Source organism: Hesperophylax consimilis, chromosome 27 (genome assembly GCF_061612785.1).
Source record: "Hesperophylax consimilis isolate HC1 chromosome 27, BYU_Hcon_1.0, whole genome shotgun sequence".
NCBI classification, from domain to species: domain Eukaryota; kingdom Metazoa; phylum Arthropoda; class Insecta; order Trichoptera; family Limnephilidae; genus Hesperophylax; species Hesperophylax consimilis.
The window spans coordinates 25,511,579-25,536,570 of record NC_142862.1 but is presented as its reverse complement, the minus strand read 5'-3'; the positions used below and the strand labels follow the sequence as shown (position 1 = coordinate 25,536,570).

General features: G+C 36.7%; 3 protein-coding genes across 3 annotated transcripts in view; 2 read left to right on the top strand and 1 right to left on the bottom strand.

Moving 5' to 3' along the window:
* Positions 1-2,541: 2,541 nt before the first annotated feature.
* Positions 2,542-9,703, bottom strand: tsu (40S ribosomal protein S12 homolog tsunagi). The gene is made up of 4 exons (XM_089648391.1): positions 9,552-9,703; positions 8,419-8,642; positions 6,218-6,331; positions 2,542-4,024 (listed from the first exon to the last, which is right to left on the bottom strand). Exons 1-4 carry the CDS (start codon positions 9,610-9,612, stop codon positions 3,914-3,916), a joined length of 510 nt encoding a protein of 169 aa, XP_089504517.1. The 5' UTR covers positions 9,613-9,703; the 3' UTR covers positions 2,542-3,913.
* Positions 9,704-9,937: 234 nt separating this feature from the next.
* On the top strand, positions 9,938-19,056 carry LOC149410834 (protein arginine N-methyltransferase 9-like). The gene has a single exon (XM_089647799.1). It carries the CDS (start codon positions 10,198-10,200, stop codon positions 12,409-12,411), a length of 2,214 nt encoding a protein of 737 aa, XP_089503925.1. The 5' UTR covers positions 9,938-10,197; the 3' UTR covers positions 12,412-19,056.
* A 4,075-nt stretch (positions 19,057-23,131) lies between these two features.
* Positions 23,132-24,992, top strand: part of LOC149410833 (cysteine dioxygenase type 1) — a 67,551-nt gene continuing 65,690 nt past the window's right edge. Inside the window, exon 1 of the mRNA XM_089647760.1 lies at positions 23,132-23,247. The gene's annotated coding sequence lies outside the window, so the exon portion shown is untranslated. The remainder of the gene's footprint in view (positions 23,248-24,992) is intronic.

The window sequence follows — 24,992 nt, the reverse complement described above, 5'->3', positions numbered from 1 at the left end:
AATCAAAAAATGTTTTTTAATTTATGTAAAAAAAACTCACTCCCCAGAGCACGGCCAGCATTACGTAACTTACTCCCGGAAAGGTTAAGTGGCTCTTTCTTAATCTTGCTCATTACTCTTGCACTATTTGTAAATTTCTACATTTCTCACACAATTACATATAGTTTTACAACGCACGAGCCTTAGAGATCTCATTTTTACAGCATCCAATGTACTTTCTTATTTCCTACGTATAGGGAGCTAGGTGACGATGACGCGTAGGGCACGAGCGCGGAGGCCATACATGGTGAAAGCTGGCCAAGCCTTGCAAACTTTTTATCCAAATTTACTACACATTACCTGCTTAGCTCACGGGTTTCATCGCCTTGCAGAAGAGATACGGCAAGAGTATGGGAATGTTAATAAATTGATTTCCTCTACAAAAAAAGTGTTTTTAAAAGCACCGTCGCGTGTGCAGTCTTATAAAGAGCAATTGCCAAATCTAGCATTGCCGCCAGAACCCATAATTACACGATGGGGTACTTGGCTAAATGCAGTATTATTCTATGCTGAAAATTTTGAGGCCGTAAAACAAGTAGGTAGTTATGCAATTTGACAGTTCTGAGGCCATTGCAATTCATTCAAGCAAGCTAGCATTTGAAGACGCATCCATTAAACAGAATATCGCCCTCATCTCAACACATTTCCACAAGTTACCAGATACCATAAAAAATTGGAAACAAAAAACCTTCCTCTAATTAAAGCAATAGAAATACTGGAAACAATGATCGAACTCGCCAACGCCCTTCCTAATTCAATATCAGAAAAGATTCGTAAAAAGTTACACTCTATTTTGCTTAAAAACCCGAGTCTTGAAGATATGAAGAACATTAATGCCTACATCAACGGCACAGGTTATACCCTACCTAAACAGATATCTCCAGAAATGGCGCCAAATTTTAAATTTTGTCCAATGACGTCAGTTGACGTAGAGAGGTCGTTTTCGGCGTACAAATTAATACTGGGTGACAAACGTCACAAATTTGAGCTCAAAAAATTTGGAAAAATACTTAGTTGTATATTGTCATAAACACTATGCATAATTTTAAGAATATTTCGCTGTTTTTGTACGGTCTTTAATTAAAATATAAATGGTTTTTTGATTTTGCATTGTGCATATTTTGGGCAAATCAAGAGTTTTTCGTGCATTTTTTAGTGCATATTTGCATGCATATTTTGGCACTTTGTTAGTGCATATAATCCGATGTCTAGTTATAAGCAATAATTATTAGCCTGAAACACAAATATAAATTGAAAAGATAAACGAGAATAACGGGGATAAATATTAATTAAAATAATTTGTTATCCTCTGTGCTTTGCATAAAAACCTTGTCTTGTAAAAATATAATTTTAAATATTTTTAATAAATAATAAATTTTATTTGATTAATTTGTGTCATAATAATTTATAGTATATTTGCGGCACGTTTCAAAATGCATGTCATATTCGCCCTGGTGTAAGACAATTTAGAATTAAAACGTAGCTTGAAATGGCTTTAACCATGTTTGGTGACCAGATATAAATAGCCAGGTATTTCCCCACCACCCTCAGCCTAACAATATGCCCCATATGGTTGGAATGGTTCCATAATAAATGAACACATCGACAATTCAACACACCTTTAAAAAGTGATTTAAAGTCATTAGAAACGATGAAAAAAAAAAAATTTAAACCTAACCTACTTAACCCAGTCAATAAAGTTTTTTTTTCATCACTTTCCATGACTTTATATAACTTTTTAAAGATGTGATGAATTATCATTTTGATGATTTATCCGGTCACCGGTTGGTATTAGTTTGAATTCTTGTGCGGTATTCACATAAAAAATAAACAATTAAGAGCTATACCAATTTTCGGAACTGTAAACAACAAGATTTATAAAACTGGAACAGCTCCGCTGCGCAGGTTATGTGGCAAGGATGGATGATGGCACAAGAGTGCTCTGTAATAAGCCTGCAGTGTGACGGAATACTGGGAGTCCTTTACTTAGGCCCTTCCACAGGGGGCACACATGCAGTATACTATAATAGGTATCTATGTTATGTACTCTGTCACAAACAACTTGTTGCGCACAGTCCGTAACCCAACTTACAACCAAACAGTTGCTATAGCTGTCATTCTTTGTCGACTATTTTGTTCCTAACATTGATCTAACGCACAAGCATCATTTCAAAATGTGTAATGCCATTTTTAAGTCTCGACAGAGTGAGTGGGAAGAACCTCGCCCGGCTAGGCGCGGGAGCCTGATGTCTCTGACGAGATTACAAAATGTCAGCAATGTTTGCTTCTATTTGCGCAGATTTATGGCGGTAGTTACCAAGATACTTGAATCTTCTAGTATTAGATATTTGCATATACGTGTAGAAGGGCCTCGGATGGTTAGATGAAAGGAACTGGAGGAAGAACTAGGACACTGGCAGTAGTGGAGGCATTTTCTACAGGTGACCAGGACTCTCCAAGGGTTGTAGCTCTAATGATTATGTATTAAACAACTTATACAAAAAAAATCATTTATTTTGGGAAAAAAATACAAATTTTTATAATAAGTTATAGACTATCATTATCATCAGGTTTTATTTCAAAACGATGCGAACATTTTTCGCTTTCATGTTCCGTTTACTATTTTATTTGCTTACATTTTACTGATAATAGACATAGAATAATAATGTAAGGTTTGTGAGTTTTATTAGTTTTTGGTCCTGCTATTTTGAAAAATGTGACTTGAAACAGTTTAATTCAGATGTAGAAAATACAAGATTGAGGACAGTGTAATTCTACAATAAGCTTATACGATAAATGCAGGGACCTTATCCATGTGACGAAATGTTTAACTAGAGCAGTGCTCCACAACCCAAGTTATTCAAAATATTCTTTCTCAGAAAGGCAAAACTGCAGAACCTGTTTTGTGCGCAAAACAATGAATATTTCGCACCATTTAGACTGAAACCATTCTAAGCCAAGGGTGACGGCTAAACTTGCGATGAATCCTTATTGTTTTACACTGATGTACGTTGACTATCCTGGCCCAGAGTTTTGGCTAGATTGAATCATAATATTCAGCAACTAATATGAATAGTTGCATTACGAACATGATAATGGTTTTTCTCCACTGTAAGTTAGCATGTGCTTGTCTAAATATGACTTTTGTGTACACAAATAGCTGCAATCAGAACATGAGAAGTGTTTACTCCACTGCGAGTCTAAATACGCCTTTGCAGATATGACTCTTTTGAACATGAATAGCTGGAATCCGAACACGAAAATAGTTTTAGCTACTTTTTCGAACATGAGAGTGGTTTACCTCCGCTATGAATATGAAGGGGCATTTTTTAAATCAGACTTTCATTGCAATGTGAATAGTTGCAGTCAGAACACGAGAATGGTTTATTTCCATTGTCAACATGAAAAGTGCGCTTTCAAATCACATTTTAATGAACATGAATAGTTGCAGTCAGAACAAGAGAATGGTTTATCTCCAATATGAAAACAAAAGTGTCTTATCTATTAATGTTGATAACAAATAAAATAAAAATAGTATTTGACATGCCTGTCTCACTAGAAGGTTTCCGTGTTGAGTCAGACGCAGAGTTTTGCGAAAAGTATCCAATTTTTTTACTTTTGGTGTGCCGCGGAATTCTGGAAAGAACTTTAATCTCCCTTGTGGGTGAGAAAAGGTTGTGGAACACTGAGCTAGAGGGCAGTTTATCTGTTGGTTCAGTGAGTTTTATAATTCTCAAGACAGATCTGTTACATTTTGAACAATATTACGATGGTCAACAGAAGGGAGTAGGTCCGCTTGTCCTCTGGTGTCTGTGACAAGTCGTGCTGATGGAGCCGTATCATGGTGGTTGGAACAGCGGTGAAATGTGGACGTCTACCGCCTCTTGCTGCGGGCGTGCAGCTTGTTGGGCCCTTTGGTGAAGCACCAGTCCACGGAGATGGTGTTGCCGAGGATGTCTGCACTGTTCATTGCTTCCCGGGCGCTCTGCAAATGTAAATTTATAACTAAATATGTAACCATCACATCGTTTACCACAGGGATAGGCAGAGGATGGACCGTCAAACAACTCTGTCTTGGCACACACTCTTTGGGTCGAGAGTCGGGCTGGAGTGGTAAAAGGGTCACCCTCAACCGGCCCGCCACACAGTTAGTGGGAAGACACATCCATCGCACGAGACCAGGACAAACATCGCCCCATGACCTCGGAAACCCCAGCTAAATATCCAAATGTAGTTTGCAACTTGGGGTGACCTATGGCAGAGGTGTTAATTATCCCGTTATAATTAATAGTTCCCGGATTGAATATCACACAAGAGTCCTAACTGCTCCCAACCCTCTGGAGTCAGTGAGACTATGGCATCCCCAATTGGGGTATGTTGTGAGGCTGTAGGTTTTGGAAGGTGGGGGAGTACCGGAATTTTAAATTTAGTCACCAAACACGGCTAAAGTCAATTCAAGCAACGTTTTATTTCTGAATGGTGGTCTTACACCAGGGCGATACTGAGAGTATCTTCCACTCTGGAATGCGCCGCAAGTATACTATACAGTCAAACTTGGTTATAACGAGCACAAGGGGACTGACTAAATTTGCTCCTTATAGCTATTACTCGTAATATCCAAAATAGGTTTTTTAATCAATATATTCGCACAAATGTACAGTATATTTTCAAGTGTGGACGTTGCAAAAATATCTGCCGTGATCTGTCAAAGTGACAGATCCAATACAAAGAAATGATATTCCGCGGCAGTTTCCCAATTGTTCTGACCCTCCCGAGGAAGATTATTGTGTAGTGTGTCATTCTAACACATAATATAGCTTAATGTGTTTAAGCTTTACTGAAATTTATTAACAATGATTGTTTTAAAGTTTTCGATTTCATGCTTCTCAATTTCCTATTCAAAACAATCAACGCATTATAGCTAATATCACTAAATTGTCTATTTTATTATCACTAGCTTGTGCTTATCGTAACGCTTGTAAAATCTCACTTGTTATAAATAACTAGCTTTCGGCTGTAAGTCAGAAACCATTGATGCACAACCCACGGCTTGCATGTCAATTTCATTCGGCCCACTTTGCTATAGAGAAAAATAAAAATGTTTGGCGTAATTCTTGAAAATCCTGGCTGAGAACATTTTAAAGTTAAGAGTTTGGTTAATTTACGCTGCATGCCCAAAATGGAACCAAATTTGAAGAACCGGTTTGCATAATACCAAATTCTAAAAATCAACAGAATTAAATCTTAAATTTCGCTGTCAACCCCCTCCCCCTCAATGAAAACAAAATCATTTGTAGGTTACGGCCTGTTTAATAAATAGGCAAAGCGGCTCCTCTGCTGACAAAGTTGTGGATCATTATCATAAATTTACCCCGGGCAAGGATGTATACACATAACTAGGTATCTCAATAAACATATTTATTGGTTTTTAAAACAAGATTGACGATGCGTTGTTATACAAAAAAAGACGTAAAAAGGGAACAAATTCGCAAAGTTCAAACTTGGCATGACTTTCGCAGATTTTCTTGACAATTTTACATTACCGTTCTTAACGGGATTGGAAATTCCAGCCAGCCTCCATTGTGCGCCGGGCAGCTAACCGCAGCGCTATGCCGCCCCTGTGTACTTCTCACTTCGAGACTAATTCCAATTATTTGTTTTTTTTCAGACCCAGCGACCCATTCATGTATTCAGAAATTGTGTTGACAAAATTATTTGCACGGCAAACCAGTGAATCGACCTCGTTATAACAGCAAACAATTATATGAAGAAAAGCCTGAACTTTAATATCGTTGTGTAATTGCTCATAATAGCCGTGATCGTTATAACCAAGTTCAACTGTATATTATTTTATATGAATAAATTGGGAATTAACACACATTAATCAAATAACGCAGTGCATGCAGGGAATTGAACCCACGACGTTATGTATGCGAGACGAGAGCTTTACCCCTCACCCATGAAGGCCGTCACCCGCCTCCCACAATAAAACATTATTTTTAATAAAAAGAAAGAAAAATTACAGCCTTTAATTTACAAACTAGGAATGTTATATCTGTCCGTACAGCAATCCCGGCTTAGATATGCAAAATACAACTTTGCGATTCGGTTCACATTTCATTACATTACATTTGTTGTAACGAACGTTAATAAATAAATAAAATAAAATATAAGTCACCTGTGCCTGCTTGTAGGTTTCATATTCCACTAAGGCGTACCCCTTCAGGAATCCGGTTCTCCTGTCCAAGTTCAGATGAAGGTTTTTTATCTCTCCGAACTCGGCGAATTTATCCTGAAAATATATTTTTTATTAATTTATTGCAGAATTGAAGGAACTCTTCGGAACATAGAATAAAGAAGAACACAAAAAAGCTATGTAGGCATATTTTGTGATTATCTGCTTAAATTTCAAATGCAGAACTGTGTTTCAAGTTTTTTTTTTTACATTTGCTCCACACAGGAGACTCTGAGGAAAATAATTTCCTTCAGGCCTATGTCATCTTAGGGGATGCTGTGTGGAGGGTCTTTTTAAGGAAAGGAAGTTCTAGGAAGGAAAAAGGTATACAGGAGTGATAGACGTATGAATCCATCCCTCCAACTTCAGTACAAGGTCAGAAAATCAGTCATCGCAAAAACGACGAGCACACAAAACAACCATCACAAAAAAATTCACACCAGCCGAAAGGAAGACTTCTCCAGCGCAGTGCTTGAAGCATACTGATGGGGAATGGTAGCTGTAAATGATTCTACCGGAAGAACCCGGTACTAGAAAAACTAAGCCCTCCGCAACATCAGTTCGGTTTCTTTTGGGTACCCTCTAGTATATACAGGGTTTTCCAATAAGAGGTGTTATTTTGAATAACCCCCTATTTCGGTAGATGTTACTTTTAAGGCTGTCATTTTTTGACATTTGACAAGTAGAAACTACGCCATTAATAAAAATGGAACGATACACGCTTCAACAACACATTGAAATTATTAAAATTCACTTGAGTGAATCAAATGCAAATCATCTTGAGTGATGATGCCCATTTCCACCTCGGTGGCTTGGGGCTCGGAAAACCCAAGAGTTATAGTTGAAAAGCCTCTCTATCCTCAACGTGCGACTGTTTGGTGCGGTTTATGGTCTGGCGGAGTCATTGGACCTTACTTTTTCGAAAATGAGGCTGGAGCAACAGTTACGGTGAATGGATCGCTATCGAGAGTTAATTAATGATTTTTTATGGCCGGAATTGGATGGTATTGATCTGGACAACGTTTACTCTCAACGAGACGGCGCTACGTGCCACACAAGCAACGAAACCATTGATCCTTTACGATTGAATATCAAAATAACACCTCTTATTGGAAAACCCATTAATAAAGCATTTGTATAGCGCAGTTTTATGCTATTTAATAAGTGGGCAAATATAATGTTATTAGTAGCTGAAGCCACCCAGCGTTGCCCAGGCTCTATTCTGCTTTAGTCTTTGGAACCGTGGGTAATGATATTGCGCATCCAACCCTATTGGTACCTTCATAAACCACATTCCCCTATCTGATATTTTTTCCATCCTCAAAGATAGATTGTGCAAGTTTGGTAAGAGTATTGGCACATTGCTAGTCAATCCAAGGGAGCCTGCTATGCCTCAATACAAAAGACTATCCCATTAAAACCGTTGTCTCAACAATTCCCCCATTTCTCCAAAAAAGGAATTTCCTCACTTGTTCGAATGAGGATTAGGCATTGTTCTGTTCCTTCTCATCTTTTAAAAAATTCACATGCTCGACTCTTCAGTTTGTACATTCTGTGGTCTAGAAGTGGGAACTTTAGATCATATATTTTTTGGTTGTTTCTCTATAAACAAATATTCTCTCTTATGTCATGCCTTATCTAAAATTGCCTCCCCTCCATTTAACATCTCATCTCTTCCAAGTCACCTTCCCTCTCTCCATAATTTAAAATGATGGCTTGGAACACCCTTGAAGGGTGAAAGCCAGACACATTTGAAATAAAAAAAAACTTTTGGAACACTAGACACTTTCTGAGGGAAATCAAGAATGAACTCCAAAGTGTTTCAAGCACAAGCGATTTTGTTAAAAAATTTTATGCACTTTCTCATGGCATACAGGATTAATTCGCATAATATATCAAATAATTCCAGCTAGAACAAAATTCCAATGCCAACACGGATGAATGGTTTGTCGGCGAAAAAAAACGAAAAAAACAGTTTTCCAGATGTTAAGGGGTGAGAAAATGGGATAGAGTTTTTTCTTCTACATCTCAATATAGACAATGTGTGCAAATCTGTGTGCAAAATTTCATGCAATAAAACATCCTTCTAATATATAGATTTTTCAAAAGAAAATCAAGGATGAAAATTATGAAGAAATAATTACCAAAATATCATCCTCCTGCGCCTCTTCATTAACCCCGTTGACAAACAGGATCCAACCCTCGACGGAGCGTTGGGGTCCCGGGTCGGCACCGTCGCCCCCCGACGGTCGCAGCCTCTCGTAGCGTCCCTGCGAGGCGCGCCGTGCCTCCGTGGCCCCCGCCTCCTGGCCGCCAAACCCGCGCCCCTTCTTGTTACGTGCCTTCTCCTTTAGGCGGGCGATGCCCTCTGGAACGGGAAGATAAATTTACAGGAATAATATCAATTAATTTATACAGCGCAGTTTTGTTATAGTTTATCTCAAGTATCAGATGGAACCTTATTATTCTAAGTGGTCGAAATGCTAAATAATTAAGTGAAATAACAAAAATAATAAATTAAAAATTTTATGGCACCCATTCAATATGCATATTCTTTGGGTAAATATTTCCCAAACCGCTGCACTTTTAATAGGCACAAATTATGTAATTACACATCGTTTAAACTTAATTACTACAACAAACAACTATTTACGTCATGAGATATGGTAAAAGATGCATTCAAATTTCATTTATCTTCAACATTCAAAAGTTCCCTTTTAAAACGATGCCGCCATTTCGGATTTTTTCAATATGGATTAACGTTTGTGAAAGTTCTGTTACAATCTAAGAACGCATAAATTACTTAATTAACCCAAACTAAGAACCCAATAACCCATTTTGTACACGTAAGTGGTTTTCTTGTAGTAGTTGTTGAAACGAAATGTAATTTCCATAATATGTGGCTAAGAGTACGGGGGTTAGGTAAATAATTACCACACTGTTTTATCAACATTAGTTTTCATGTTCAAATTTACTGCAAGTAAAACATAGCCCTAAAATAAAACTTTGTATGAAACGTCAAACAAAAACATATTCCTGGATTTGTTTATCATGTAAACACCGAGGTGATTCATAAAAATGTCTACATTTTGGAGAATAAATAACATTTTGATACGTGCAAAGATGGACACTAGGTGAAAATGTTAATTAAAATTAAAAATAAACGAAAACGGTAAACCGCTCTTCCTAACCTAAATTCGGATCGAAATAAAACAGACAACCAATGTGTTTTCTTCACCTCGATTCTATAATAATTATTTAAAATAGTAAAACTTACGTTCCCCCTCATCGTCAACTTCAAATTCCTCAGAGTTTTCGATATCCAATACGTCTGCCATTGGATAAAATTAACTTAACCAAATTCACAACAAAATTGACAAGAGAAGAGGACGAAATACGAAATATTCACGAAAACGACGCCATTGCCGCCGAAGGCGCAGAACTTAGAAACGAAGAACGAAGGTTATAGACTACAATGATGAAATTGAAATAAATCACAGAATAAAATTTGTGTTTATGTACAAAAATTGGTTTTTAGGGGTGATTTGAGCGTACATATGTAAATCCATAAATTTGTTTAGTGGTAAAATTTCTGAAAAATTGTCTATGGAATTCGAAACACATTTTATTTTTCTATGGTCTTCTCTATGACTTGAAAAATTTTAAATGTCAGATTCTGCGAAAAATTGTCAACACAGTTCGACACAGTCTAACATTGTTCAATAATACTGCGGTTCTCGAATAATGATTATAGTGTTGCTACGGTTTTTTGGTGCATTTTTCATCGTGTTATTTTTCGCCAAATTGTGAATCTAACAAATATCTACTCCTTCAGATTAAAGAAGAAGAAGATCAGATCAGAGAAGGCGTTTAAAGATTGGTTTGGTCTCTCGTCTTGTCTAATCAGGATCTTATAAGCAGCAATGATGGAATGGGAAACGAACGTATCGCTGCCGGCAGCCTTGCAGTCGCTGGAGGTGGCCTATCTTTGTGTAGCTAGAAATAACAAAGGCAGAGCGTTCGCTCATTTTTTGGTAGCCCTTACCGTATGTCCAGAATTAAGGGAGCGGAATTTAGAAATGTTCATCCAGTTATCTGATGACATAGGCGACAGCCTGATCAAAGAAGACCGCGTCAAAGACTTCTTTAAATGCTACGAAGAGGCACTGCGCTTGTACCCGAATTGTGCAAAATTAAAGCGAATTTTCGCCAAACATCTTCTAACGATCAATCTGCCTTTCAGAGCGTTCTCGTTTTACCGGGAGGCCTACATGATGGAGCCCGACATTCCCCTGTGGCAGAGGGAATTGGACGAAATTAAGAACACTCTTGTCTCTCGCTGGCACTATAAGATGCTCAACGACAATGTGAGAAACAGCGCTTTTAAAGAAGCTATTTTAAGTAAGATTACACCACAGTATTCAGTGTTAGATATTGGCTGTGGCACAGGGCTGCTTTCCTTGTTTGCTGCCCAGGCACAAGCCCAGAGGATCGTAGCCGTTGATTCCAGTGAAACATTGACCAACATTTCTGCTGCAGTTTTCAAAGACAATGATGTAACATATACCCTGTTGAATAAGATGTCCACTGACCTGAATTCAACTGAAATTGAAGGACTCGTCTCGGCTGTAGTCACAGAAACATTCGATGCCGGTTTCTTCGGAGAAGGAATATTGCAAACAATGGTCCACGCCAGAAAACACCTGATGCAGAACCTTTCCACTGACGTCGTTATACCAAAGTCTGGGAGTTTGTACATTTGCGGAGTGCAGAGTAACTCGTTGGCAAAAAAACACATATTTTTAGACAACAGTTTAAAAGACGCGATTAAATTCCATGGAGTCAATGTTTATAAAAACAGTCAAGAGCCGTATGATTCCGAAGATTTAACTCTATTCAGAGATCTCACCTACATCACTGATGTTGTCAAATTTTTAGAAGTTGACCTTCACAATGCAGCTACGATGGAAGCATTGCTCAACGGCTATTTAGGAATCGACGATGTTACAGTAAAAATCAACAAAGATGGTTATATCCATGCGTACGCTGTCTGGTTTGATCTGCATCTCACGGAAACCATTTCCCTAACAACAGATCCAAGAGCCGCTAGTAGAGCACGAGCATGGGATCAGGCTATATTCTATCTAAACCGTCCATTGCCGGTTAAAATAGGCGCCGAAATCCAACTTCAAATCTCCTGCAACGGTGGGAAATTAGAGCTATTCAGGGGTGAAACGCACAGAGACTGCTTCCCGATGGAATCTAACATCATACGATGTTTGAATGATTCCGTGTTGGTGAATTCGTGCAATACCGCCGCAAGCGCTGCATGCGTTCACTTCACGCAAGCTTGCACTCATAATCACATTGAAATCTTAGATCTTTCGCCGTTCCCCATCACTGGTTTCTTGCTTCTGGCGCGCGGCATCGAGCGCCTAACTTGCGTTGCGGAAACTGACATTAAAAAACAGCTGATTCTACGCATTTGCGAACTGAACGGAATCGCAGCGGAAAGAATACATTTCTACACAAAATACGATGATGTTCTAGACAACGACAACCGCAGATACCATCTTATCATCAGCAACTTCATCAACGAAGCGTTTGGCGAGTTGAACATCAAACACATTGTCATGGCGAGAGGCATGCGCTCAAACAAACTCACGTTGAACGGTCTCTTGATGCCACACAAGGTAAGACTGATGGCAAAAGTAATATACTCTGAAGAATTCGAACGTCTGAACAGAGTGGACAACGCCAACGTGATGAACTACAATATTGCTGAGTACATGAATATATATTCGATCGGTCAGGATTTCGTTTCTGATATCAGTATGCTACCTTATACAAGTATGTCTAAAGACGCGGTGCTGCTTGAGAACGTTAGCAAGAGGCTTGGGAATAGCACGGTGGATGTGGAACTGCTGCAAGACGGGCCCATGAATGCGGTGATGTGCTGGTTTGAAATCCAGATGTTGGAGAATGGAGAGTCCTTTTCGACTAATGTTCCCGAGTCTTGGTCCGCAAGCGCTATTCACCTGCTGGAGACTGATTTGGTTGGTGTTGCCAGGCAAAATGGAAGTATACTAATGGTCTGTGATGAAAATGGTTATCTTAGAATTGCTGTAGATTTTTAAAATCAACTTTTGCGAATGAAGAGATGTGGTAGACAAAGTTTAAATTGATAAAAGTACAGAAAATTGTGGGATTCTCTTCTCTGTCTTATTTAAAAGGAATTTTACTTTTATTATAAATACAGTTCTCTCTCAGTAATCTGACATTGGATTATCCGACAATTACAAAGTTGAAAGCGCAAAATGGTGCTGTGGAATTTGCCAGTATTCGTATGTCAATTTCGGTGGTCCATTACTTGTCTAGACTTGAGTGCCAAGCTTCGTATACTTACAAGTTGGGTTTTCTTAATCACCATTTTATAATTATTGTTGTCTTATGACATTTCCACTAACCCTCTTATGTAATCTAGCATAACTGTTGCATGTGCTTCTGTTTGTTTTGTTCTGTGCTTAGAGTAATTGTTACTCTAAGATTTTGCCACATTTTTTGTTTGAATAAGTTTACAAAATGGAGTCTTCTCGCAAGCGTAAACATGACATCTTAACTTTAAACCAAAAATTGGAAATTTTACGAAAGATTGTATACATATATACACTATAATCAGCCGCTTTTACTGATTGAACCCTTGCCCACTTTTTGGAGTGGCGGATTAGTGTGAGAGTTTTATACAAACATTCCCAGGTTACAAATAACCTGACGTCATTTGAATTCTTCCCACTCGCGTCATCATAAGATGAAATTGTATTGCAAACTGCGATACAAGGGTTCAAGCCTGACGCTTTGAACCACTCAATTAAAAACAAGTCCTTCGTCCTATGGGTCGGTAAGCAATCGACAAAAACCGAGTGCAGTAAGAACCTGCGCAGAAAATTAAGTTCATTATAGTAAGGTAACGGTCCGCAGCACAGTTTAGTGTGAAACTGTTTAGTCTTACAGCATTTGGTTTGTGTTGATTGCTTACCGACCTGGGGACGACGGGCTTAATCTTAATTGGAAGATGATATTGCTGTGTGAAAAATATTTTAAATGAAACAATATTACTTTGTTTTAAACCACTATATTTTTTACATTAATGTCGACCGTTTTCTGAACAACCGTTCTTTCCTCGGGGCAAAACATATAATAACTTAATATTACAATATTATTATGGGTGAACATATATTATGTGTTAAAGTGGGGGTGGAGGCGTGGTTAGGGATTAGTGAAGAATGTTTTGCTTATTTCATTGAATATTTCATGATGGTGTCTTTAATGCCATATCTTCTTTTGTTTCTATTGTCTATGGTTAGATCACATTGTAGTGTGCTCTAATATGTACATAGATTAATATTTATTTGCTAATTTACATTATAATTTATTTTTTGAATTTATGAATAATAAACTGATTTCTGCTGGAATTTCATTGTAGAAATCAGTTGTACATTAAATGTCATAGATTTTTATAAAAATAAATCCCCGTCACACAGACGCTTTGGTAACAAGTCAAGTTTTTCACTGTTCTGAACTTATGCGCGCATAATATTTACACCGTGTTTGGTAAGTAAGGGAGTACAAATCCAATCTGCTAACATATTCATAAGATAAAACGTATTCGATTTATTTTTTTTTTTTTTTAAATATTTATTCAAAAAATAATGTTACATAATTTTCAGAAAATATATTAATTATTTCACCTAATTTTATACATGCACGATGTGCCACCATAATAAAGCTAGGTTTGTGTATATGGGGGATGTGTAATTTTGTTAGTTATTTTTTTATGTAATATGCCAAAGTATTCAGTTTATATTTTCAGTGTGTTTTTTAACATAAAGTTTAAAAATTTTATTGTTATTTATATTTCGGATACTTTCTGGTAATGAGTTAAAAAAATATTACTCCCAAGATATTTATAGTTGAATTGCCCAATTGTTTTTTTACATTTTGGAGTTGGGAGGATTGACGTTTGTCTGAGATTGTTTTCAAAAGGTGAATTTATATTTAGAATATTATCTTTGTAAATTTGTAATGTTGCATGATAGAAGTATAATGTATTTAGTTTTCTGACTTTAAATTCAATGTTTAATTTAATTTAAATTAATGTGTAGTATATTTTTTTTTATTGGTGCCCTTTTTTACTCATTTAAAGTACGCTCTAGCGTGTTTAAATCGCACTTTATGGAACGCGCGTTTTTTAAAGTTACCATGGCAATATAAACAAATCAAGAAAATGTGAAGTCTAAATGTCAACTTTTAACTATAAATCTGACAGGAATATTTTAAACGTCAAATAAATCCGACATTTTCTGAAGGTAAGCAAGCACAACTCGTTCATCAACATCTACTACGTTTTGCTCCTCCATCCATGTTATGAACCTTTCATATTCTTTTTTATAAACGTCTTTGGATTTTTCAGGTATTAACCGCGATTCTGCTTTGGTATTTAAATTATGAATGTTAGAACTCATTTTACTGTTGTTTTATCAATGTTGTTTTGTCAATCATGTCAATTTTATTCTGTAATTTGTTGTATTTATTAATAAGAAAAATGTTGTAATGTATGGCCAAGATCACTCTTAATGGGTGAAAGCCAAAATTAAGAATAAAAAAAAAAAAAAAACAACACACAATAACTAGTAAAAACTGTGATGTCAACTATTAATCTTATGTGACAGATTGCAAATTAATGTTTGTGTTTTTCATTTCCATGACAACAAGATATTGTGATGTCACATCACGAATTCATTAATAGTTCTTATTTCCAAATTTTTAATAATAATATCAATATTTATGTTTTCAAAGTGTACCAATAAAAAAAAATAGCGTAAAGTATTTGTGGATAACTGGTCTTTAAACACTTGCTTGAAAAATCGCGCGTGTTTTAAAGACCTGTTTATCCACTTATACTTTAATATACTATTATATTAAATGCAGATGTTGTAAATAATAATAATACATTTTAAAACTAGCGGACTAGCTTCGCTATTGCTAATGTCTTTCTCTGGCGTCTCCAACTTCTTCCACCATTCACTACTGTATACCACAATGTTACTGTTAAACTACTACATTACATGGAGTTTAATTCGACTCCGTATCTCATTGCGTTGCAGAGATATTGCATTAATTATTCATCAGGTGTCCCCGACTTCTTGTACCATTCAAAGCACTGTCTAAACACTCCCGCCACTAATCCCAACAAACTTTGAATTTTTCAGCGCTATTGGTAAAGAACTTTCTGAAATTTAAGATTTTGAACAAACGAACATTTATAATTTTATTTATATAGATGTCCCAGTTTTAAGATGTCCGTAGCAGGGGTGAAAAACCAGTCCGGTCTAAAGAAAGCGCGTGGAAAGTCTTTTAAGGGGTTTTAATCATAATACATATTTTACAGAACTTGTACAATTAATAAATTAACAGTTACAAATAGTAATAGAAATACGTAGAAACATATCGTCGGCCTAATTCTTAGACTGCGTAACTCCACTTTTCTTGAAAATAAGATTTCAATGTCATTTGGTGATAAAATTAGTCCTGCTTCGAATAGTAAAATTTTTTTAAAAATCCACTTCGTTTTTAAACACAAATTAGTAAAAATGTCCATGGCGCCATTTTGCAGAATGAAGTAAACTTCCTAACTCCGTTTAAGACTAGAAAGGTTTAAATATAAAATGTTTAATAAATGAAAATAAATACAGAAAAATATGGTATGTCCTGAACATAAACAAAAATAATAACCTGTCTTCAAGTTTTTTGCGCCTCTTGTAAAATTTGACAAACTGTAGTTACGCATTTTGCGAATTAAGCCGGAGATATTTGATGTTGCATTATTGTGTTTCAAAGTAGGTACCTACGTAAAAAAGTATACACTTCTAATGTTGTATACTTGTGTACCAACGGTAGTTACGCATTTCGCGAATTAAGCCAGAGATATTTGATGTTGCATTATTGTGTTTCAAAGTAGGTACCTATGTAAAAAAGTATAAACTTCTAATGTTGTATACTTGTGTACCAACGGTAGTTACGCATTTCGCGAATTAAGCCAGAGATATTTGATGTTGCATTATTGTGTTTCAAAGTAGGTACCTATGTAAAAAAGTATACACTTCTAATGTTGTATACTTGTGTACCAACGGTAGTTACGCATTTCGCGAATTAAGCCAGAGATATTTGATGTTGCATTATTGTGTTTCAAAGTAGGTACCTATGTAAAAAAGTATACACTTCTAATGTTGTATACTTGTTGTACCAACCTCGTATATTTTATTCACAGACCAAAGAAACCATGGACTTGCCCATAAGGGTGAGGGGGAACAAATCAAGTTGCACGAAACGGAGAGGTGACGTGGGCGTCTCCCTTTAAGTGATTTGTCAATTATTGAATCTGACAGTCTACAGGCAACTCGCATTGTTCTATCACAATTTAGTATTTGAAAATAAAATTTGCTAACGATTTACTAGTCTTTTTTACAACAAATTGCTAGCTTCGTAATATGCATAATTGAAAATCCCATATCGGGCGAAGAAAGGTTTGACTTTTTACAAAACACAATATTTTGTTACAGTATATAGTTAAATACTTTTACAAATATAATTTACTCGCTGCTGCACAAATATGAGAGATCGCTTTGCGCAGAAAAGTCCCACAATGGACTGCGCTGCAAACGGTTATCTTTCTTTAACAAACTCTACTTTTCTGCGCAGGGTCAATGTGCATCGAAGGTTAAAGTACGAATGATTTCATAGTTTATTTAAGACTTGCTTGAACCTTCTTGGTGCCAAAAAGATTGTCACGTGGTTTGCCTCCAGCTAGTCGAAATGATATCAAGATTTTGCAATAGGGCATATCTATAATAATAATAATAATTGGATGACTTGTATAGTGCCGTTTTTGTGCAAAATCACCTCAAGGGCGCTGTACAAATTTATAATACTTTTCTACAGTGATCTATTTTATTACTAACTATTTATGGAGATAATATACAGTACAATACATACCTGGTAGGTCACTTGAGATTAACACTTAATTAACATTATCTAATTATTTATTAGCGAAATTTGGATACAGGATTTAGGACATAATTGGAAAATTGAATATAACTGGACTTTCTCTTAGGAATGGTATATTTAATTTAAGGGTATGACAGCTTAAAAAGCTAAGTTTTTAGTTTAGACCTGAGTTCTGTTGGACTTGTTATGGATCTTAGTTCCGGGGGGAGTTTATTCTCAGCCTTCGGCCCAGATACTCTGAAAGCGCGATCACCAAACTTAGTATTTGGCTTGCGCTTAGGTTCTATCAGTCTGCCTACAGCTGATGATGTTGCTGATTAAGAGTTTACTGCCTCAGACCAGTGTTTTCCGTGACGCATAGTTCAGAGATGTAGGGTAGGGCCATTTCATTGGTGGATTTAAACACCACCCAGCACAGTTTGTACTGGATTCTTTCTGGGCACTTGAGCCAGTGAAGGTTACGAAGGTGTTCTGAAACTTCTATGTCTTCTTTGGTCTGTGATTTTATTGAATATATTTAAATGATTGATGTTGTACTAGCCTATAATGATAAAATATGTGTGTAAAAGTCAGGTAATCAGTGTATTTCTGTATTAAAATAGGTTCTGCACAGCTCTGCCATTAATGAGCATTTATGTGATTGGATTTTGTGCCAAATAATGACTTAGTATGTATTTTAACTTTTTGAAAGATGGATAAAATTCCTAAGTTACAAATAATAACCTGACAATATTTTTGAAATCCTTCTACTGCCATCATTATGTTGCTTGTCAAACATTGTCACTAATGTTTATTCCAAGAATTCAATTGCACAAGGCCATTGAATTAGGTTGTCCCCCAAACGAAATTTCGTGTTATTTACATTTGTATCATATTAATTAGAGCATTCTGAGCACAGAACTGTATTTTTGGAAAATACCGAAGATATAAGCCATCAAAATGCTGATGAGCGGCTGAAAAGCCTGCGAGATCATGGTATATGCATGGTGGTATATGAATTATACTGTCATGAGATACAATTGCATATATTTTATCAATGTTCACATTGAAAGCTCGTAACTTCGTCATTTTTGGAGATATCGAAAAACTAATTTTACCGTCGTTACTAGTACTTTAAATATAATAAATACATTTTAAATAAAATAAATTAGCCCAACCTCATTCTGAAAAGGTGAAAGTAGTAATGAAATTAGACAAGTATCTCATCTGGTTTGTGTCGGCATCTTGACATTTATTACAGAAGTATCTCATCTTGCCTGTGTCGGCATCTTGACATTTATTACAGAAGTATCTCGTCTTGTCTGTGTCGGCATCCTGACATTTATTACAGAAGTATCTCACCTTGTCTATGTCGGCATCTTGAGATTTATTAGAGAAGTATCTCACCTTGTCTATGTCGGCATCTTGAGATTTATTAGAGAAGTATCTCATCTTGCCTGTGTCGGCATCTTGACATTTATTAGAGAAGTATCTCATTTTGTCTGTGTCGGCATCTTGACATTTATTTGGAATATTTTGATTTTGACCTTAGAACGGCAGTATTACCATTATATTAATAATATATTATTATATACTGTACTTTGATGTGTTTGTTAATTTATGATAGGATTATGAACATTCTTAATGTGTACTAATTACTGAATATGTGATGGAGGACTTATCGGGTTGGCTTTGACTGTTTGAAGATGTCGTTAGTGGTGATTAATGTATACCAAATAATAAATGTCTATAATCATTCGTTTTTGAATTATTTAATTTTTTCTACAATATCTCTTTTCATCAAATTAAATTTTCTTCCATTTTGTAGTAAGAACCAATGCTTAGGTTGAGGCGTTGTCACCTGATTACAATTTTATAATTTTTGAAAACAATGACATTACAAACTTGGATGCATCTGCCCACCTACTGTGTGGTCTGCCTAATCGAGAGAGACTGGTTTGGGGAGACCTTTGGACCTCTCCAGCAGGACTCTCTCGACCCATCACCTTGCACTGTGGTTGTAAGGATGGATTCATATATCCGTCACTCCTGGACACACTTATTCACTATAAAAAAAAAAAAAAACCCCCAGGTTCCTACCCATCCCTCGTACATTTTTCCTTCCAAAAACTTACTCTCCTTCCTTTCCTTAAAAAAGACACTTAACACAACATCCCCAAAGATGGCATAAATAATTTCCCCCAGGGCCTACTGTGTGGAGCTTACGTAGGACAAATGATCGATTTGATGGTCATCAAATTCTGCAAACTGGTAAAGCTAAGGCAAATTGATCATTTAAACTTCTGCATGTTTTACAGGTATTTCAAAGATAGATACTTTGAAGGATAGATCCTATTGGCCCCTGTGAACAATTGAAGGAACACCAGATAACAACCTGGCTGTGAATAGACTTGCTGGCTTTTGTGTTTCCTCCCTCCTACAAACGAATCTTAAGTTCACTTCTTTCTTTCCATAAAGATTCTCCGAACAGCATCCATGAAGATATGGTAACCAATAGGCTTGCTGGCTTTTGTATCAGGGAGGTTTTGTGTTTCAAAAGCAATAATATTGGTATAATGGTTTAGAAGGTTCTCTTACAAGCATTTTCATTTTTTTGTTACAATGATCCTGCACACAATATGTAAGTAAGTACCGGTAGAAGGTTTATCATTAACAAAAACATAATATTATTATTTTATTCATTGAGGTATATAGATAGAGCTAACATCAGCGTTCAAAGTATGGGCCACAAACATCGGTCAATTGTCCACTGTGAGTCACCACGGGCTTCAGTCGGCTACAAGCAGGTACAGGTCTCCGGCGATGTTAAGTGCCGACATGCCCGCTGAGATATTGTACAATTCGTATTGGAAAATATACAGAAAGCGATGGTATAAACTTTTATTCGTAAATAGGGTTTTACCACAATAAAAAGTCATGTAAATTGGCTTTTTAATGTGAAAAAACTCTAAGAGCATTTGAAGTTGGCGTGCCGGCAACCCAAATGCTCCAGGCAGTGGTCTCTTTTTGAGTCATTCTCGTTACAGATTTATTGTAAAGTTGTGGGTGTGCTCCGCTGTGGTGCTGCTAGAGAGAAGATGGTAGAGAGATAAATAAAAGTTATTAATAAAATTTTCTGAATATTTATTCGCTGTTACACAAGTTATTTATGTTACACAAATAGCAGATTTTTTTACATCACTGAGTTCGTACTCGAAATGTTGCTCAGAGAGAAAAGGAGTCACGCCGTACTGTCTACGATCTGTATTGCAGATTACTTAAGCAGCATTCATATAGGTGCTCCCGCGGTGCGGTGTCTTGGAGAATATTCCCGAAAAGTCTCCAGGCTCTCGAACATCCAGAGTATTCCGGCTGGCGTAATCCGATGCTATCGCATTGGTAGTCTGCCGATGATACACCATTGCTTTGAATGAATCATTTGGACACAACCGACCCAATATTACTCTTAATGATTGTGGGGCATGGGTTGTTTATTTAAAGAAATAATGCAGACTTGAGAATGAGAGCTGCCAAGAACACTGGAAAAATAAAATAAGGGAGGCTGTTATAACTATACTTAAGGGAAGTTTCTATTTAATATTATTCATGTAAAAGATAAGGAGGAACGACTACAAAAAAAAGAAGTTACTTAGTTACAAAACACTCTTAAAATTTATTTTAAAAAAATGTATAAAGAAGGGTTAATCTTAATCTAGCTTAATACTAGTTGTAAATTATAGTTCTTATCTGGAGCCGCGGATCTCCACATTCGCACTTATCACCGACACACACAAGCGGCAACTTGGGTTGGATCCGAAGGGCGGAGTCGGCAGGCAGCGACTCCTGAGAGGGCAGCTTCCTCGTAGGGATATCCTCAGCGCCGCTCCAAAGGGGGAGAGCAGGAAGTTTCTCGGCGGAGGCGAGACGGTAACTTCTGCTAGGGCAGCTCCCTGGTCGGAAGAGCCTCGGTGCCGCTCCAAAGGGGGAGAGCAGGAAGTTTCTCGGCGGAGGCGAGACGGTAACTTCTGCTAGGGCAGTTCCCTGGTCGGCAGCTGCCTCGGCGCCGCTCCAAGGGGGAGAGCAGGATGATGACTCCCAAGATGATGACTGTCGAGTGCGGAAATGTGAACTGTCGAGAACTAGGCGAGATAGTGACCGCCGAGAGGGCAGCCTCCTGGGCGGAGGCGCCTCGGCGGCCGCCCCAAGGGGAGGCGAGATGATCACCCTCTGACTGGGTACTCTTGACTGTTTTGGTTGCGGAATGTGTTGAGCTGCGCAATCCGGCGACCGTAGCGCACCTGTCGTGGGGTGCTGGAACTAAAGTGGTTCGGCTTTACACCACTTCGGTACGTTCACAGACATAGGAATTAATAGACGAGAAGCTAATGGCGAGGGGTAAAATCAACTGTTGAAGAACGAAGGGAGTAAGGCTGACTGTGATTCGTCAATAAATCAATCTGACAGTAAATAGGCATCTCGCATTATAATATCACCATTTAGTTCTTAAAAGTAAAATCTGCTTTTAAATGAATAGACATTTCTACATGGGAGCGCAAATTACTCGCCACGTTATGAACTAATTTGCGAAGTCCAAATTCGGCAAAGTAAGGCAACTTCTATTTTCAGAGTCGTAGTTAGTTTCAGAGTATTTAGTTAAGACACTTTTACAAATGTCTCATAATTTACTTACCCCAGTAAACAACGATGAGCACACTTGAGAATCGCTACATTGTTATGTGATAGTATATGTTTCTAAAACTGATCCATATAATAGGTGGGAATAAGCTTAAAATAAAGTAAAATAATGCTTACTTATGGAATGTAATACGACAATTGGGTTTATTCTCTTTTTCACATCTATTTTTACAAGTTTTCATATCACAAGTCAACATTTTGCCGTTTTATTTCGTAAAATGAACCGATGATGCCTCGACCATAGTTCGCACAAGAATGATGACGTCACGTTTTCAAATTTCACTTGAGGCCATATGCGAGCCCAGCCGGCTCAATGGAACCGGTATGGGGAGTGGGGATAATACGCTTTTAATCACTTAGGGCAGGTCTACTAATATTCATATGTCTATGGGTACGTTGTTTGAGTCCGTGGCGCTGGCATCGACATTCTCACCGTAGTCGTTATTATTATTTTAAAAGATGCTAAAATGACATTTGTACAAAAGACCTTCAAACAATTACAATATAGCCTAGCCTTGGGCGAAGGTTTTTATTGCCGAGTTGCTGGTTTAACAATACACCCATTTCGGATTACGACTTGATGGGTGTATTTTCAAGTTGGCTTTTTATTTTTTTATTGAGGGACCGGTGAAACTATTGACAAAATATTTAGGTCTAATAAAATCTGAACTGCCGCCTCCATCTGCGTGTAAAATCACAGAGACAAATGCTGGGGCACGTGTTCGCTTTGGTCTTTCTGTGAATTCAAGTCATGTATATACCTAGGGACATATCAAGGCCTATGTCCAACGCTGGTCACTAGAAATGAAGCTCGATAATAAGCATAAGAAGGTGTTTTATCTCTAGGGGTGAAATTAAGGCGTCGTTTTAGTTTTATCAGAGGAAAAAATCTGTCAATTTTTTCGAACTGCAATGCCACATTTCGAAACGGGATATTTCAATCATGAAAATGTTTCGACTGGCCCATCCCTAATATATAGGTCAATATTCAAAATGATCTATGGTTTTTATCTGTCAAACATTGAAAACTCGCAGCGGTTTTTTTGATACTTTTTCCTATGTACTCCTATGGTTTCAAATCTGTTGGGCCTAAAAATGTTATTTATTCTCTTAAAACATGAATTAAAAGCGTTTCCATTCGCTTCGTAAAGTCTTGCAATGTGCCTTGACTTGAAAATTAGAAAATTTCCGGTGAAAGTGTTATGAAGATTGATTTTGTCTACGACGTTTCTTGGGTGAGTTGTATTTTTATAAAAATTTTGAATATTTTTATTTTTTCATAAATGAGAAGATGCTTGACCTATCGGCGTCATTACTGGTATTAACCTGACGGATCTATTAATAATTCTCGATAGTAAATATAAAACTATTTTCATTTATAATTTACATTATAAAAATATTTCTACCTACATAGTGCAATAACGCATTGACCGTAGCTTTTGCAGTTAGGTATCTACATTTTTTTGGTTATTATTCTGGATCGCTGGCCACGCTTCATACGATTTTTTTTTAATAAAACCTTTTGATTCACCTCAATTACTATGATTATTTATATTATTTTACGTAATTAAAAATTTCCTAAATGCAGATAGTTTCCTTTTATAGTAATAAAGGTAAATCAAAACGTTTTATTGACTGTATGATTTTGTGATAGAAAAATACCGCACGTGCTTTTAAAAACGGCTCACATTTTAATATTGTTTAGTTACAACAAAAGATACACAGTCGAAGTTGCGGTGTGGTGGTAGTCGATTCCACCATTCGGAGTCAAAGCGAAAGTCATGTTCTGTACCATTTTTTGCTGTTTTTTTTTTTTTTTACTAAGTAGGTACCAGCCAGTGGTATCAATAGTTCCAGGGCTGACCATGGGAGAAACGGCGTCTGGCGCTAGTAAAAACCTCAACGGTGCTGTATGTATTAGGTATTGTCAGTACCCAGGACCTGTGTCATCTTTTGGGGATGCTGCGTGGAGGTTTTTTTTTAAGGAAAGGAAGGAGAAAGGTATGAGGTGTGGGTAGGAATCTGGGGGGTCGGTGTGTCCAGGAGTGACGGACTCAACAATATCATCTTGCAACTAATTATTCCCATATTTTTGTGCACGGTTGCTTCACTTACGTCGTGCACCCGACCATTCGGACCTATTTATTAAGCGCCATATTTCAATTTCAGAATCAACAATATCATCTTGCAACTAATTATTAACATATTTTTGGCTCAAAATTTAAATAAAAAATAATTCAAGACTGGGTATTTGTTATTTTGCTACTGGAACCTTATGCTGAATGTGGTGTAAAATATAATTCATCTGCTAAATTTGTCAAAGGAAAGAAAATTCTCTTTCCACGGTGAAAATGTTAAAAACTACCACCTTATAACTTGTTATTTTGTTTTAATTGTTCAATTACAAAATGCTCTCAGTATTTTAGATTTAGAATTGAAACGTTGCTTAAAATGGCTTTATCCATCTTTGGTGACCAGATCTTAAGCCCCCGCATTCCGAAATTCTACTAATTTATAACATATTTCTCGCGAATACTGTAAGTTTTTAAGTTTCTAAAAAAATACATTGTTTTAATAAAAACATTTAATTAAACAATAAATAAATGAACAATGGTTTATTTGCAACTTGTAGTCGGTTGCGCGGTAGAAGAGGTATTGTCTTGGTACTTCCTGTTTATTTTTCGTATTTCTTGAAAAATGATGTAAACAATATATTTATTTTACGCATTTGTTTATATTGTTTACTATTAACTCTTTTGGGTTTTTTCACGTTAATTAAATTTTATGTTTTATTTTTCTCTTATCTTAATATTATTTACGTAACATTTTACGGTTTAGCCCAGTTTTATATTATGTATGTCGGGATTGATCCCGGCAATTATGACATTATAATCGCAGACCCGTGAAAAATCACGGGATATTATAATTGTAGGATTTGTGAAGCTGAAAGTGTTTATTAAAATAAATTATTTTCTCGTCA

What these genes read in the sequence shown, in the direction of transcription:
- tsu (XM_089648391.1), bottom strand. Translation starts at nt 9,612, where the DNA reads ATGGCAGACGTATTGGATATCGAAAACTCTGAGGAATTTGAAGTTGAC. An exon ending in AGTTGACGATGAGGGGGAAC is followed by an intron (nt 8,643 to 9,551) that starts GTAAGTTTTACT and finishes TTCCCGTTCCAG; the next exon opens with AGGGCATCGCCCGCCTAAAG. An exon ending in AAACCTACAAGCAGGCACAG is followed by an intron (nt 4,025 to 6,217) that starts GTGACTTATATT and finishes TTACATTTGCAG; the next exon opens with AGCGCCCGGGAAGCAATGAA.
- LOC149410834 (XM_089647799.1), top strand. Translation starts at nt 10,198, where the DNA reads ATGATGGAATGGGAAACGAACGTATCGCTGCCGGCAGCCTTGCAGTCG.